Source organism: Hyperoodon ampullatus, assembly GCF_949752795.1.
Source record: "Hyperoodon ampullatus genome assembly, chromosome: 11".
Lineage (NCBI taxonomy): Eukaryota > Metazoa > Chordata > Mammalia > Artiodactyla > Ziphiidae > Hyperoodon > Hyperoodon ampullatus.
The window spans coordinates 51,893,647-51,911,547 of NC_136924.1; the positions used below are offsets into that span (position 1 = coordinate 51,893,647).

General features: G+C 37.0%; 1 protein-coding gene across 1 annotated transcript in view; it reads left to right on the plus strand.

The window, feature by feature from the left end:
• The window catches only part of ANO6 (anoctamin 6), a gene marked incomplete at both ends in the record, with an annotated part of 210,594 nt that overhangs the window by 114,519 nt on the left and 78,174 nt on the right, over positions 1 to 17,901 (plus strand). Inside the window, one exon of the mRNA XM_079715964.1 lies at positions 7,459 to 7,587. Within this exon, the coding sequence (XP_079572090.1) occupies positions 7,459 to 7,587 (129 nt within the window). The remainder of the gene's footprint in view (positions 1 to 7,458; positions 7,588 to 17,901) is intronic.

The window sequence follows — 17,901 nt, forward strand, 5'->3', positions numbered from 1 at the left end:
CTTTCATACTCTGCTGTTGGAAGTGTTCATTTTTATAAATATTTTGGATGACAGTTTAGCAACATATATATCAAAAAACCTCTAAAAGGCTGGGTCCCTTAAAATCCGCTTCTAGAAGTCAGCCTAAGAAAATAGTAATTGAACATGTGCGCAGATACATATGTGTAAAGATGCTCCTTGCAGCAGTGTTTATAAAAGCAACAAATTGGAAAGAACTTATATGTTCATGAGTGGAGGAGCTGTTTAACTAAATGGTATTGCAACTACTAAACATGATGGTGCAGAGCTTTTTTTCAAGCGAGAAAAATGGCTGTGATGGGTGTTTTTAGAACAGTATGTATAGTATGGTATCATTTTAGTGAATGTGCATGTGTGTTTGTGTGTGCGTGAGAGAGAGAGATCCAAAATATTAAGAAGCTCGGCTTATCTCTAGGAGATGGGGTTACATATGACTTTTATTCATTCCTTTATACTTCCCTGTATCTTCAGAATTTTTTTTGTATTGAGTATATATTACTTTTATCATCAGAAAAAAAAAAAGGTATATTTTCCTAAGAAAAAAGCAAACCAAGCTCCTGCTAAATACAAAGGCTCATCAGAGAACTCAGGGTGAACAAGACCCGGCCATTGGCCTTCAGAAGCTGGTAGTGTGTTTAACAGAGTGGGGAAGGAGACAGTGTAATTTGTACAAATATTATTCTGGGTCACTCCTAAGTTTACCCTGATTGCCACAGAGTCACCAACAGGGATGTTCTTGGACTCTCTAACAGACTTGGAATCCTCACTTCTAGATAGACCTCCTCCTTGAATGAGCAGCTTTTCCACTGCACTTCTTTCCTGCCAACACATTCTTGAATGCCCTGTCCAAAACATTCTCACACATATCCCCCAACACGCGATTGACTGAGCTGACTTCCTGTGTGGCTCCCTTGTGCATCCAGGTACTTCTCCTTATCCCTGGTACTAACGTGTTACTTCCTTTTCTCCCACCCCTGCTTCTCATAATACTAATCTTTCTACCTTCAGCATTCAGCCTTCCATGCCTGCAGTTCTTGGCATTTTTCTTTGTACTTTGCATTTTCTCACTATCAAGTGTTCTTACAGGCCGAGGAGGTGATCTGAATAAAAGGAATAAAAATTGATGTAGTCTCTGCTATCCCTTGCAGTAATTTTGCACACTTTATAAAGAAAAAAATGTTCCACTATCTCTTACGCCTTGAACCTTCCTGGACTCTGCCACAGTTAGGGAAAACACCAGAATATATCTCATTTATAACTGCATGGCATATAAATAAGTTTTCATTATGTTCTATATTTCATGGGATCTAAATATTTACATAAAGGCTCTTGCTTCTAAACTTTTGTTTCCCTAAAACTTGCGATATACAGGGATTCAAGGTTTACTGAAAAATAGAAAATCCTATATTTTCACTTTAGTTTTTTGTTATAATTAAAGTTTTTTTTTTTCCCCTGTTGTGTTCTTCCTGGAATTAACTACTTTGTTTTGCTAGTCTTAAAGACCGCAGAGAGCCACATGTGATTTCCACATTCACATATCAGTTGCTCTTTAATTATGTGAGTGTTTTAATATTGTTTATTTTTCATAGTGTAATTCCTCAACTATCATTGTTAGACAATAAGACTTTTTGTGTCCTGCTTTCTGTAGAGCTTGAGACCATTAATCCAAATAAGCCTGGAATACTCTCTAATCTCATAGTAAATGAGAGCCCTAACAGGGCAGGAATAAACTGTTTGGAAATTCTCTAGAATTTTTTAATCTGATACAATCAGATAATATCACTTGCTGTCCAAGGCAAGTTTCCAGCATCCTTACACATAAATGAGAGTTTGAGCAGAGATCCCAAGCTGATTGCTTTGTATCCAGATCTTGGACAAATCATTTAAAATTTGCGTTTTAAACTCTAGGAGTTTAAACTCTATTGTGAAATGGGACTTCCAGTCTTGATTTTGCAGGGTTTATTTGAGGACACATTTTGTTTATTTGAGGACACTTGAGAAGTGTGAGTTTGGACACATGTTGAGCAGCAAGTTCTTTCCTGGACTCACCAAGTGCTGACACCAGGGATTCCAGGAGGGTGCTTAGTGAGATGGGCTGCTCATCTCTAACTGACCTAAATGCCATGGAGCAGTTACACCCAGGCAGCTGTTTCCCCAGATCCTCTCCTTCCCTAACCCTTCTTTCTCCATCCGGAAGACAAGCCTCACCATTATGTAATCATCATGTGACCCTTCATGTACCCAAAGCTCCTGTTCAAGGAAAATCCAGATAACTTATGAGAAGTTTTCCTACCAAGTAATTTCAGTCATCCCTTGGTATTCACAGGGCGGTTACCAAAATCTTTGGATGCTCAAGTCCCTTATATAAGATGGTGTAGTATTTGCATATAATGTATACACATCCTCCCATGTCCTTTGATCATCTCTAGTTTACTTATACTACCTAGTACAATGTAAAGGCTATGTAAATTGTTGTGAATACAATGTAAATGTCATGTGAATAGTTGTCGGCACATGGCAGATTCAAGCTTTGCTTTTTGGAACTTTCTGTAATATTTTTTTTTTTTTTAGCCTGACGTTGGTTGAATCCACAAATTCTGGCAGCGTAATTTTGCTGCTTGCATTTTTATCCTGATTTGGTTAAAAGAGTCCTTTGGGCTGTTTTGTTGAAGGAGATGCCCTACAAATAGAAGGAGGAAAGAAGCCAGCTGAGAGCAGGGAGACCTGGAAAACATCACTTGGGTACATTACACCCAACCTTTCTCATTCCTTCTCTCCTACACCACTCTGCCAGGAGCTTATTTCTCAGACCTCCCCTTGCTCAGACCAAGCATGTCTGTCTTCCCAAGTGTGAAATGTCAAAGCCAACAGTTAAAGACAGAGGTGGTCAAGTCACTCTTCTGCAATGGTTGGCAGCATTGTTTTTGTTTATTTTGATATAATGACAAATGAACATGGATAGTCTTTTTAACCACTGCAGTCTTTAAGTACAGCTTTGGGTCAGATTGCTGCAAATGAGTAAAATGGATGCTAAATTGGTGGAATCTAGTGTCCTCGGAACCAGAGAGGGCAATGGCTATGAACAAATAAAACATATTATAGACTCTAAACTGTAATTAGAAATTTACTTGATATTTTTTTCAGGAAGAAAGAAGTATTAACAGCTAGAGACTCTGCTTACTTCCTTGGCATTAAAGACATTTGCCTAAGACCCTCAGGGTAACAATAAGTTACTCTGATGAGTATAAGAGTTAGTAAGTTTCCTAGTGGGGAAGTCAGTAACCATACGTAAGCTCCAATCCCTAAAATGATTTGACCTGATAAATTTTAAACCATCTCTTAAAGTGTTTTTAAACTTAAGCTGCTGAACAGGAAAGATTGGGTTTCAGGTGTTTTTTGTATTTCATCTTGGTGCCGTTTGACTTGGTAGAAAAGACTAAAGATGAAATTTTGAGTAGATTTTGAGAGGTCAGAACTATAATAATCCATCTCTGAATAATCAGTCATTTTGAAGAAGATTATCAATATTTATCCTAGGTAACTATTAAAACTTTACTTCAAAACTTTAGGAGAGGATTTAAAAAAAATTTTTTTTAAGTTTTTTTGTCATTTCAATACCTGTTGGATGAATCAGGCCTATAGTGGAACTTATAACTGAAAAATCCAGCCTTTTTTTTTTTTTTTTTCCAAGCAGTACTGTTTTGTTCATAGTTGAGTCTTTTCTATTTGGGCTAGTTCCCTTGTTTGTTAGATATTCTTTCTAGCCCAGTGTTTTGTTTCTCCCTTCTCTTCCCGGTCACCTAGTGGAATGTTTTCTGCCAAGAGATGGGAAACGTGGATTTCACAGCCGTACGAAGTTGGCACTCCTTCCCCCGGCACTGCATTCTAATAATAACATATGAGAGTCTGACCTAGTTATTTCATACAAACAGCTCTTGCCAGGCCAGTGGCGTTTTCCTCCAACAAAGGGCCATGGTCTTCTATCATACAGGAGAGACATGCATACAGACCTGATTATCTGGGAGCTTGCTGCCAACTCGTGTGGCTGAGCAAGGACTGTGTGGGGAGGAATGTCTGGATGTATGTGCAGATGTGGTTCTCATTCCAGGCCTCATTCTTCCGAACGTGACTTCAGTGAGCTCCTGTCGGACGCCACCAAAGAAAGGCAGCAGAATGTGGGCTCCAGAGAGCAAGCTGCTTTGTACACGTTTCAGACGTCTGTAACAATGACCAGGTTTTCGTGACTATATTCCACCTTACTCCACTTCTCCTCAGCCTCATAGTTTTTTCCTCTACATACGGTTTTCCTCTAGCAACTGCCAGGTTGTCACCAATAGTAACACCTTCACTGAAAGGAAGAGAAATTGAAGAGAGGGGCCTCAAGAACTCCATGGCTGAAATGAAAACGACAGGCCTTAGCATTTTTGTATAGCTTTTTAAAAAAATGTATTTTAAAATTAATTAATTATTATTATTATTATTTTTTTACATCTTTATTGGAGTATATTTGCTTTACAATGGTGTGTTAGTTTCTGCTTTATAACAAAGTGAATCAGTTATACATATACATATGTTCCCATATCTCTTCCCTCTTGCATCTCCCTCCCTCCCACCCTCCCTGTCCCACCCCTCCAGGCCGTCACAAAGCACCGAGCTGATCTCCCTGTGCTATGCGGCTGCTTCCCACTAGCTATCTATTTTACGTTTGGTAGTGTATATATGTCCATGCCTCTCTCTCGCTTTGTCACAGCTTACCCTTCCCCCTCCCCATATCCTCAAGTCCATTCTCTAGTAGGTCTGTGTCTTTATTCCTGTCTTACCCCTAGGTTCTTCATGACATTTTTTTCCTTAAATTCCATATATATGTGTCAGCATACGGTATTTGTCTTTCTCTTTCTGACTTACTTCACTCTGTATGACAGACTCTAGGTCCATCCACCTCATTACAAATAGCTCAATTTCGTTTCTTTTTATGGCTGAGTAATATTCCATTGTATATATGTGCCACATCTTCTTTATCCATTCATCCGATGATGGACACTTAGGTTGTTTCCATCTCCGGGCTATTGTAAATAGAGCTGCAATGAACTCACAGGCGAATTCTATCAAACATTTAGAGAAGAGCTAACACCTATCCTTCTCAAACTCTTCCAAAATATAGCAGAGGGAGGAACACTCCCAAACTCATTCCACGAGGCCACCATCACCCTGATACCAAAACCAGACAAGGATGTCACAAAGAAAGAAAGCTACAGGCCAATATCACTAATGAACATAGATGAAAAAATCCTCAACAAAATACTAGCAAACAAAATCCAACAGCACATTAAAAGGATCATACACCATGATCAAGTGGGGTTTATTCCAGGAATGCAAGGATTCTTCAATATACGCAAGTCAATCAGTGTGATAAACCATATTAACAAATTGAAGGAGAAAAACCATATGATCATCTCAGTAGATGCAGAGAAAGCTTTCGACAAAATTCAACACCCATTTATGATAAAAACCCTGCAGAAAATAGGCATAGAGGGAACTTTACTCAACATAATTAATTATTTTTAATTGAAATATAGTTGACTTACCGTGTTGTGTTATTTTCAGATGTACAGCACAGTGATTCAGTGATATATCTCTATATATGTTCTTTTTCAGATTCTTTTCCTTTATAGGTTGTTATAAACTACTGAGTAGAGTTCCCTGTGCTATACAGTAGGTCCTTGTTGGTTATCTATTTTATACATTGTAGTGTGTATATGTTACTCCCAAAGTCCTAATTTATCCCCCCCACCCTTTCCCCTTTGGTAACCATAAGCCTGTTTTCTGTGTCTTATATAGCTTTAAATACTCTTAAAGTTTACTGTTTTTTTTTTTTTTAAATTTTATTTATTTTTATTTATGGCTGTGTTGGCTCTTCGTTTTTGTGTGAGGGCTTTCTCTAGTTGCGGCAAGTGGGGGCCACTCCTCATCGCGGTGCACGGGCCTCTCACTATCGCGGCCTCTCGTTGCGGAGCACAGGCTCCAGACGTGCAGGCTCAGTAATTGTGGCTCACGGGGCTAGTTGCTCCACGGCATGTGGGATCTTCCCGGACCGGGGCACGAACCCGTGTCCCCTGCATTGGCAGGCAGATTCTCAACCACTGCGCCACCAGGGAAGCCCAGTTTACTGGTTTTAAAGAGCTGAAATTGGAAATAAAAGAATTAGATGGTAGCCTCAGTCTGGGACACTGATGTGTCTGTTTTTCTGGCCCCTCAGCGTCCTGGCTGGGGAAGGTCTCAGGACAAGTCACACTGTTTAGCTGCTCTGTGGTAGAAAAGAGGAAAGGAGGGACAAGTATCAGTTTGTATATGTTTAGCAAAAAAAAATACATCTTCTCCAAAGTGTGAAGAAAATGGGAAACTGGTGGCGGTAAAATAAGGTGATGTGTGTAGTACTAACTGATGCTGAATGAAGAGAAGAATTAATCACATTTAATGATTAAGGGGTTCCACCAAATGCCTGCAAAATGCAACCTCCCCATGACTTTTAATGGAAAAAAAATGAAAAATTGAAAAGTATTACTTGTCAGTTAAAAAAATATTCTGATTCTTAAACAACATTCACATAAGCAGTCTGACCAGCTGTTTGAGAAACACAAACTCAAGCCTTTCCTTAGAGCAAATTAAAACAATTCTATCCAAATCCATAAGGTAATAGAGATTGTTTTAAACTGTATTAGGTCTGTGTTCTGCCGTTATGACTTTGTTTTTACACCATAAGGCTTTTAAGCTCTAAATTAAAGGCTCATTTATTTGTTCTTGTTGCTAGGATTTTTGTTTGTTTGCTTGTTTTTTGCTTGGAGTGAGGGGGTATCTTGTGTGGATTTGGGGACAAATACCAATGACCAGTGTATCTTTTGTGTGTATCAAAGCATTTTCTGGCATTTGTTTAAAACGGTTATAAAATGATACTTTCTATAAAGTGATGAGATTCAGAGAGAAGTCATGAAAATTGATGAAAAGGTTAGAAAATATGGCAAAGGTAGGATGAGATTTTCATAAACAGTGCTTTGTCTTAGATTTTTTTTCTCTTGTTAAATGAACTTTGGTCCTTCAGATAGTCATCTCTGGTTACTGTGTTCATTTCCAAACTTGATACTTCTTTTGCTCATCCAGGTGGGAATAATTCTGGGATAACTGTGTTACATTCATAATGCTGATATTTTCCCATACATTTGTAGAATAATGCTAACCTGCTCAATTCAAGGACTTCTTTCACCAAGAACAGACTATGCTTGCAAAGATCATGTGACCATGCCCTCTTGGTCAAGTAACTAGTTATGGATTTATTTCTCTTTCTCTGTAAACATACTGATATATCTATTAAAGCTAGGAAATAAACACTTATAAATTGGCACTTTTAAAAAAACTATATTAAAATTTATTTTTCTATCCACACAGGAAGAATTTAATGGAAAACCTGACTCCCTCTTTTTTAATGATGGTCAGCGAAGAATTGACTTTGTTCTAGTGTATGAAGATGAAAGTAGAAAAGAGACCAATAAAAAGGGTTCAAATGAAAAACAAAGGGTAAGTTTTTTATCCTATTTTCTTTTTATTCCTTATAATATTGTGAAATGAAAAAATAAAGTGCTATTTTTATGTAAGCAATAAAGTGAAACTGGTGTTTGAAATATCATACAACGAACATACCTTCATATTTTCTCTGTTCATCGTTCCCTCAAGGCATGGTAACAGAAAAAAATTTTTTTTAACTTCTTAAAGTTTGGAACAGAAACTTCCTCAGGCTCTTAAGCTGAAGGTGGACTTTCTTCAGAGGAATGGCACTTTCTATCTGTAGAAGAGATTTACATTAAAAGCACACTTGGCGATTTGCAACTAGGTATGAAAGGAAGCTAATGATTAACAATGACAGCAAGTGTAATAACAACCAGCATTCAGAGAGTGCTAACACATGGATGATCCATGCATTTTGCATGCATTTTCTCATTTAATCCTGAGAACAGTCTATGAGGTGCCTTTTATTTTCATACCATTCTGGATGACAAACTTGATCCATAGGTTAAATGACTGCCCAAGTTCATGGACTCTAGTGTAAGAACTGGTGGAGCTATGGTTCAAACTCTTGTCTTGAATCTCGAACCTGTGCTCTTGGAACCTGACATTCAAATTCTAATTCTGCCACTGTATTATATGAAATAATTCTAGTTGAGGTAACACTAGCCTCGGATTACAGTGGCCTGATAAAAGTTTACTTATTGCTCGTGTCAAACAAATGTGGCATCCCTATCTGGCACAGTGGTTTGGGGGTACAGGCAGGGCTTTGTTCCTTGCAGTCATTCAGGAACCCAGGCTGACACAGAGGCTTTGCCATTTTCACCAGGTAGTTTCTAAGATCATCCTGAGCATCAATAAATGGTAGATGGAATGAGAGAGAGAATGAAGAAAGTACTCGTGCTTCTTTACCTCTTTGGACTGGAACTGACTATATCAGTTGTGTTCACATTCTGTTGGTCAGAATTCTGGAAGGTGGAAAGCATAGTTTCTGGCCGGAGAGCCATTTCTCAGTAGGAACTCCATGCTGTGGACGGGGAACATGAGTTTTTGGTGGACAGCGGCTTGTCTTTGCCACAGCTACCAACTGGCTGTGTGACTTGGATGAATTTTCTTATCAGAATCGTACTTTTTTATTATTTTTGAGATGCCTGTTATTTTTACATTTTGACATCTCTGAAATCAAGGTACATCTTAAAAAAGGTGTATCATAATTTCATTGGCTGCATTTTTTCTTATTGGTAGATAAAATATTGGCTCACTATACAACCAATGACACCTTAGATTTAGGAAAATGGGAATCCCAGTACCTAGTCCAGAGGATTATGGTTAGGATTAAATAAAACAATTAAATTAAATAGATGTTAATTCTTATACCTTACCTTTTATTTGGGGTTTTCTTAAATGCACTGGTATGAAAAGGCATCACTCTCCTGTTTTTATATAATTTTATCACTAGAAGAAACTAGCTTACAGAATTTTATCATTTTCCTGTGGACACTAAGATATCTTCTGTTCAGTCATGGTCACCATCATCAAATATTAATTAGGCATCCATATGCCAATGGAACAGAATTGAGCACTATATAAAGTAAGTTAAACAAACGTAATCCATTAAAGTATAGAGGAAACAGTTCTGGTTTTAGACAAGAGCTTCTCTGCCATGGTAAAGGAGTCCTAGAGCCTCTTACATTATTAATAAGGTCTGCATTTGCTTTACACAGAAACGTAGGTCCTGGAGTAACTCTCATAAATCAAGAGAAAAAAATCATCATTAATTTTGGCAATTCCTGAACTCATGGCTTGATACACCATGATGTTGGCTTTTATAAGCTGTGCTTTGAAGTGTTTTGAGTCTCTGTTTATACATATTACTTAATTTAGAATTCGAAGCTCAGCTTTGGAATCACATTTTTATTAATTGAAAAATCATTTGTGCGTTCCATCATACTCCCTGTCAGGACATATTCAGGATTTAACATAACGCCAAGGAAAGGCAATTTCAAAACTCTTCTTTCTTTGAGAGGGAATAAAAAAGTATGTCTAAATCATATTGATTTCCTAAAACAACACCAAGGTTGACTTTGCCAGGGGCTGATCTAAAAAATATTGTTAAGTTCTTGCTTAGAGGTGGAGAAAGGTAGAACTGATAGGGCTATGAGTATTCAAAACATAGAAGAGCAAAAGGCTGCATCTGCACATGAGCAAAATAGAAATTATTTTTCTACACCAAACCTCCAAATATCATGCAACTTTGTCCCTTATATTAGTGAAAATAACTCAGAACTTCAAACCTCCCTTTAAAAAGCATAAACCATTTACGTTTAGATTACACATGAGGATGATCATAAGTTGTTCCAATAATAAGTGTTCGCTTAGCTAGTACTGCTGTCCGTGGCACAGAATCAGTTTGAATGTTTTTTTTTTTTTTTTACTGCAAGTAACAGGAAAACCAAACTCAAAATGGCTTAAACGCTAAAAGGAAATAATAATTCTCTCATTTAAGAAATAGCCCGGACATAGGAGCATTTCTGAGTTAGGTAATTTATTGGCTTAATGAGGACATCAGGAATTGAGGTTCATTTCACCCTTCCGCCCTGCCATCCTCAAATGTTGGCTGTTCTTAAACTGTCTTCACTTTGTTACATGATGTTTGCTGCATTTCCAGACATCCAGAGGCAGAAAGAGGGAATGCCCTTTCTCATGGTCCTTTTGAAGGGGGAAGAAAGCTCCCCTCTTCCTTTTACTGTTGACTGTCTATCACAGGTCTATTCCTAAACCAACTACTGGCAAGATGAATGGAATTACCATCATTAACATAGATTAATCAAGACTAGTCTTTCCTCTCTTGAATCACCTGATCACCCAGTATCTGACAAACCATCAGGCTTTTCTTAGTAATGAAGAAGGGAGAAAAAAAAAAAAAAAAGAAGGGAGAATGGCTGTTGAATAGGCAGCCAGCAATGCCTGGCACAGCACATGATTAAATATATATATAAATAGGTTTGCTCTATGTTGTGAAGAGCAAAAATGTTTTTTTTTTTTTTTTTTTTTTTTTTTTTTTTTTTTTTTTTGCGGTAGGCGGGCCTCTCACTGTTGTGGCCTCTCCCCTTGCGGAGCACAGGCTCCGGAGCACAGGCTCAGCGGCCACGGCTCACGGGCCCAGCCGCTCCGCGGCATGTGGGATCCTCCCAGACCGGGGCACGAACCCGCGTCCCCTGCATCGGCAGGCGGACTCCCAACCACTGCGCCACCAGGGAAGCCCGCAAAAATGTTTTAAATAAAACAAATTCCCATGTATTTCTCGAACTCTTCCTGCTCAGTTTTGTTAGTCACGGTCTCTTCCATTTCCTTTATCCAAGACTGCTAACCAGTGGCAGAACTGATCAATTCTGAATTTCATTTTGTCTGACACTTGGCCTCCCTTCAAACAGATGTGTTTATGACCAAGTAATGATATAATGCAGATGATGGTAAAGAGGGTAGAAAGGTCTAGATAGCACAATAACAGTATAAGAAATCCTGAATGTGTTATTATTTATCGATATTTACTTTTTTATCAGCAGAATCCATTCCTAAAAGTTGATGGAAAGTTTATTTCCTTGAAGGTGGTGAAAAGTTTATATATGGAAGTATAAGTTTGTATTGTATATCTGACCTTAAGAATTCTTTAGTGAATCTGGCCAGTGGAGACTACAGAATAAGAAATTTTCCAAAAAATGAGTGTTGAATTAAATTATATCCAAACTTTCAAATTATATGAGACAACTGACTAATTGGTTACAGATCCTTTGAGCTTTTTTTTTTTTTTAATTTATTTATTATTTTTGGCTGCATTGGGTCTTCCTTGCTGCGTGCGGGCTTTCTCTAGTTGCAGCGAGCGGGGGCTGCTCTTTGCTGCGGTACACAGGCTTCTCATTGCAGTGGCTTCTCTTGTTGAGGAGCACGGGCTCTAGGCGTGTGGGCTTCAGTGTGGCTGGTGAGCTGTAGAGTACAGGCTCAGTAGTTGTGGCGCACGGGCCTAGTTGCTCTGCGGCATGTGGGATCTTCCCGGACCAGGGCTTGAACCCCTGTACCCTGCCGTGGCAGGTGGATTCTTAACCACTGTGCCACCAGGGAAGCCCCCTTTGAGCTTTTAAAGCTGTTATCCATTGTTTTAGATGACTTATCATGAGGCTGGAACTCTACCCAGAAGCTAAATGAGATCTCTTTGCAAATGGTTAAAAGTTCATCAAAAAGTTCTAATTTGTTGAACACAGTATGTCACTCCATTTATTGAGGTTTTACATACTTTAGTAAAGTTTTATAATAATATCTATGAGGATCTTATACATTTTATTAGCTATTATATTAAATTTTTGTTGCTGTTGTCAGACATATTTTAAATTGCAGTTTGTGATTGATTATTGTGTGTGTTAAAAGTCTTGGTTTTTTATAAGTTGTATCTAGTTACCTTGATAAACTTTTTAGTTCTAATAGTTTCTAACGCTTGTTTTAAGTTTTCTCAAAAGAAGACCATATTGTCTACAAGTGACAGTTTTGCTGTACCTTTCTTTATACTTCATTCTTTTTCTTATCCAAGTGATATGGCTAAGACCTCTTGAATAAAACCAGTAACACATAATAGTCACCACTGTATTGCTGATTTTGATGCAAATGATTCTAAATTTTCAACCATTAAATATCACATTTACTATAAATTTTTGGTAGTTTTCTTTTAAAAAGTTAAAGGAGTTCCCTTCTAGTCCTAGGTTGCTGTGAGTTTTTATAATTGGGTTTTAAAATTTATCAAATGCTTTTTTTTTTGTATCAAGGTGATCACATTGCTTTATTTATCAGTAAGTCTTATGTGCATTAAGTATATGATTATTTGTGGCTAATAAGATGATAACTAACAGTATAGATAACTCAAACATCATTCACTATTGGCTTTAACATGCAATGTATAATTTTTATAGTCATTAGCTTCCTGCTTATGCTAATACTACATTAACATAGTTTATTTATAATTCATTAAAAAGTATTTGAGGTCACTTACAGAATATACCAAAAATATAGATGAGGAAATCAAGGTGACAGAAATGTAAAAGCCAGAAAAATAAAATGAAGCCATGTGTCAAAGTAATAAACAAAATGATTTATTATTAACCATAAGGTCCTATTCAGAAGTTAAGAGTTCATCTGCAAATTTGCCTCTGAGTTCCCTAGTAGCCAAAGAAAATAGAGGATGTTGTCAATAGCATGGTTTAAAGTTTCAACACAATAAAAACAAAACTGGTTGTTCAAAAGAAATACAATCTTTCTGGTCTAAAGATCCCCCAGAAAGAAATTTGTCCCATGGAGCCCCTTAAAGGGGGAGGCATGATTGAGTCGACTTAATGTTGCCATACACTCTCCAAATTGAAAAAATAAAGGGATGGCAGAAGGGGATTATGAAGAATCAGAATGATATTTTAAAATTCTTGGTAATGACATATTTGCTACAAATAGTCCATGAAAAATATTAGGCTAGATTAAGTGATGATGGCAACCAGTGTTGGGTGGTCTCACCTTCTCAGATAACTTTTGGTAGGTGTTCTGTCTTTTGTTTTCAGGTTTGAAATCAAGTTTAGCTTTAAGTCCTTAAAATTTTAGACTAAAGCAGGGAGCTCTTTATATTTTTATCTCCTTCCTTTACACCCTACTTGCTTAAACTAAGATTGTAGGTTAAAAGGAATAAATTAAATTAGAATCAGCAGTTTCAAATTACAACTACAAGATGTGTTGCTGGTATAAGCATATTCGGTTTTATTTTTGAGTACTCAGCACAAGAGCAGTGAATCTGAATCTTGATTCTTATTTCCAAAATAGGAAGTGTCCTTGGGCTCAATCCTTAAAGACAGACAAACAAGACAGTGAAATCCTGAAAAGTAAAATCTGATTATTCCATTTCATCCCAGAAAGATGTGGAGAAGAGAAAATCCTTTTCCCGATTAGTCCTTCTGAGTCAGTTTTGAATGAAACTGTCATTTGCCCTGGTCCCAACAGCCACCTGTGTCTCACTTTTTTAAAGGGTCGTCTGTAAAAGGGTGAAGGGTTGGGAAAAATCAACTATACCAAATTCTCAGGCTTGAAGGGGATAAATAATCATAAAAGAAAGCTGCTTATATGCACAGAAAAGATGTGTCCTAAAAAAATAGTATAAACTTGTCTGATGATAAGAGTCATCTGCTTTGCTTGTTAAAACTAATTTATCCAGTCCCCAGGCCCCATCCTGTGCGTACTGAGCCAGAATCTCCAGGAGAGGGGCCCTAGAAGCTGCATTTTAAGCAAGCACTGCAGGTTGTTCATATAAACAGGTAGGTTAGTTTGGAAAACATTGCCCTGAAGTGTTTACAGTAGTTATCTTAGTGGATTGATAACAGATGATTTTTTTCCTTCTCAGAAAATGTCTGTTTTCTAAGTTACCATTTGTTTATTTTTGTAATGACACCAAAAATGTTAATTTAAAAAGAAGAGTTGGAAATAAGCTTCAGGTAAATATTCACTTCCTTTCTATGCTTACCATTTAGGATGCTCGTCTGTTTTCTGTCCCTCGCGAACATACATCACCTACTTGAGTAAATCCCTCATCAGGTCCGTCCACTAAAGTTCAATGTTTTATCACCAACACGTGAATTTAAATTAAGTCCCGATTAAATAATTTATTCCTGCTTACCAAACCTTCTTGCGCACATGATATATAAGTAATAAGAAGCACTCTGAGTAATGAGAGTAGTTTTTTTGCACAATTTAAGTACCTTTGGCTTATTTCTCATCCATCTTCATAGGTGTAACAAAGATTGGCAGGTTCAAAAATACAGTGATGGCACCATCAGTATTTTTCCTAACAAAGCTGGAAGAATATTTGAAATTAATCTATTCATATATTTCATTAATCCCTACTGGTTTATGCTGATTTATTATCATCACAGTGTATTTAGTAATCTTACTTCTTAGACATTGCAACCCCTGCTTTTTATGCATAAAAGCTAGGTGACATAAAGCAAATGATAAAAATTGGTGTTTAAAATCAGTATTATTACTGTATAATTCAAAAGCAAGTCCTTCCCAACAATGACTCTACTAAACCAAATGAGATGTGTAATCTCAGGTGCTTAGGGGACAGAAAGCTGCCTTAATTATGCCAGTCTGTCCTTTGTGATTTTGATTGCTTTATTCTTTATTTCTCTGACAGCTTTATTAACATCCCAAAAGAGGTATGAATAAAATTCCAGTTTCTGGGGTGGGATAAGTGCTCTTGTCCTTCTCTGCTTAAAACCCCCAGTACCATTCTCCACTGACAGTAGTAGAATCATATGCATCTTTTTGTGATGTCCATAAGTCCTCAATGATTACAGTCACTTTGGATTTGCTAGAAGTAGGTTAAAAAAAAAAAAAAATCCAGGTTACAGTCCCAGTGAATTTGCTCCCCTAGAGATAGAGGAACTTACAGCACCATCTAGTATATGGCTGGGCTTTTCTCAGAGCCAGTGAGTCTGGTTTAGTCACTTTGTGCTGCCAAACACATATCATAGACTATAAACATAGGTTTAGGTTCTTACATGTAAGGGTTCCAATAAGGCACATAGATAATTTTTAGCTAAAAATTGTGTGGCCTCAGATATTCATTTATTCAACAAATATTTATTGAGCAATGGCTATGTCAGGCAATATGCAATATTAATTTTCTTTCATTTTTAACATGGAAGACAGCTCTACCCTAATTTTTTTTAAATGTCAAGAACACTGTTACACTTTTTGACATAAACCACAGCAAGATCTTTTTTGACCCATCTCCTAGATTAATGGAAATAAAAACAAAAATAAACAAATGGGACCTAATTAAACTTCAAAGCTTTTGCACAGCAAAGGAAACCATAAATAAGACGAAAAGACAATCCTCAGAATGGGAGAAAATATTTGCAGATGAAACAATCAACAAAGGATTAGTCTCCAAAATATACAAACAGCTCATGGAGCTCAATATCAAAAAAACAAACAATTCAATTAAAAAATGGGTGGAAAACCTAAATAGACATTTCACCAAAGAAGACATACAGATGGCCAAGAGGCACATGAAAAGCTTCTCAGCATCACTAATTGTTAGAAAAATGCAAATCAAAACCACAATGAGGTATCACCTCACACCAGTCAGAATGGCCATTATCAAAAAATCTAGAAACAATAAATTCTGGAAAGGGTGTGGTGAAAAAGGAACCCTCCTGCACTGTTGGTGAGAATGTAAATTGATACAACCACTATGGAGAACAGTATGGAGGTTCCTTAAAAAACTAAAAATAGAACTACCATATGACCCAGCAATCCCACTACTGGGCATATACCCTGAGAAAAACATAATTCAAAAAGAGACATGTACCACAATTTTCATTGCAGCACTGTTTACAATAGCCAGGACATGAAAGCAACCTAAGTGTCCATTGACAGATGAATGGGTAAAGAAGATGTGTCACATATATACAATGGACTATTACTCAGCCATAAAAAGAAATGAAATTGAGTTATTTGTAGTGAGGTGGATGGACCTAGAGTCTGTCATACAGAGTGAAGTAAGTTAGAAAGAGAAAATAAATACCGTATGCTAACGCATATATATGGAATCTAAAAAGAAAAATGGTACTGATGAACCTAGTGGCAGGGCAGAAATAAAGATGTAGACGTAGAGAATGGACTTGGGGACATGGTGGGGGAGGGGAAGCTGGGACAAAGTGGGAGAGTAGCACTGACATATATACACTACCGAATGTAAAACAGTTAGCTAGTGCGAAGCAGCAGCATAGCACAGGGAGATCAGCTCTGTGCTTTGTGATGACCTAGGGGGTGGGATAGGGAGGATAGTAGGGAGGCTCAAGAGGGAGGGGATATGGGGATATATGTATGCATATGGCTGATTCAGTTTGTTGTACAACAGAGACTAACACAGTATTATGAAGCAATTATACTCCAATAAAGATCTATTAAAAAAAAAAGAAAAAACCACTGTGACTTATCCAAGTGTAAATTCTACAGAGCAGTAAAGCTGCTGATTTCATATTAAATAAATTTAAGCAACCTTTTCTTAAGTAAGCAGTCTTCTCCTGATATGTGCCTGTTTGACAAATATAGCACATATGCTAATTTACTTTAGCTACCTGACAAACCAAGAAAAATTTTTTGATCAATTTTTAAAATATTCCACTAGTTTTTTGTGAATTGCCATGCCAAAGGGAAATAACAAGAACTGTCTTATCAAAGTAACACCAAGGTGATATATTAACATGTTTAAGCAAATAAAAATGTTCTATCCTTGATTCAACTATTTAAGTATTTATAGTTAGTGGTAAAATAGAGGGCATTATAAACCAACTCCAAGGTCTACCAATTATTGAGAGATATCAGGTAAATTTCACAGGAGTTCTTTGTAAAGACCAAATAAGAACTAAGGATAAATTAGTACAACTTTTCTCTATGGCAGTATAGCAGTACATATTAAAGAAATTAAAATTACACGTACCTTCATAATTGTGAAAAATTAGAAACAACCTAAATATCCAACAATTAGAAATAAAATAATCTGTTTCTGTTTTGTATATACATTCATTTGTATTATATTTTAGATTCCACATATAAATGCTATCATATAGTATTTGTCTTTCTCTGTGTGTCTTATTTCACTAAGCCTAATAATCTTTAGGTCCATCCATGTTGCTGCAAATGGCAGTACTTCATTCCTTTTATGGTTGAGTAGTATTCCATCGTGTGTGTGTGCATGCATCTGTGTATGTATCACATCTTCTTTAAGCCAGTTGTTGGGTTGCTTCCATGTCTTGGCTATTATAAACAGTGCTGCTATGAACATTAGGGTGCATGTATCTTTTCAGAGTTTTTGTTTTTTCCCAGTCTATACCCAGGAGTGGAATTGCTGGATAATATAGCAGTTGTATTTTTAGTTTTTTGAGGAAACTCCATATTGGCTTCCCTAGTGGCTGCACCAATTTACATTCCTACCAGCAGTATACAAGGGTTTCCTTTTCTCCACATCCTTGCCAGCATTTGTTATTTGTTGACTTTTTAATGATAGCCATTCTGACAGGTGTGAGATAATATCTCATTGTTGTTTTGGTGTGCATTTCTCTAATAATTAGTGATGTTGAGCATCTTTTCACGTGCCTGTTAGCCATCTGTATGTCTTCTTTGCAAAAATGTCTGTTCAGGTCTTCTGTCCATTTTTAAATCAGGTTGTTTGTTTTTTTCTTTTTTTGATATTGAGTTGTATGAACTGTTTATATATTTTGGATATTAGTCCCTTGT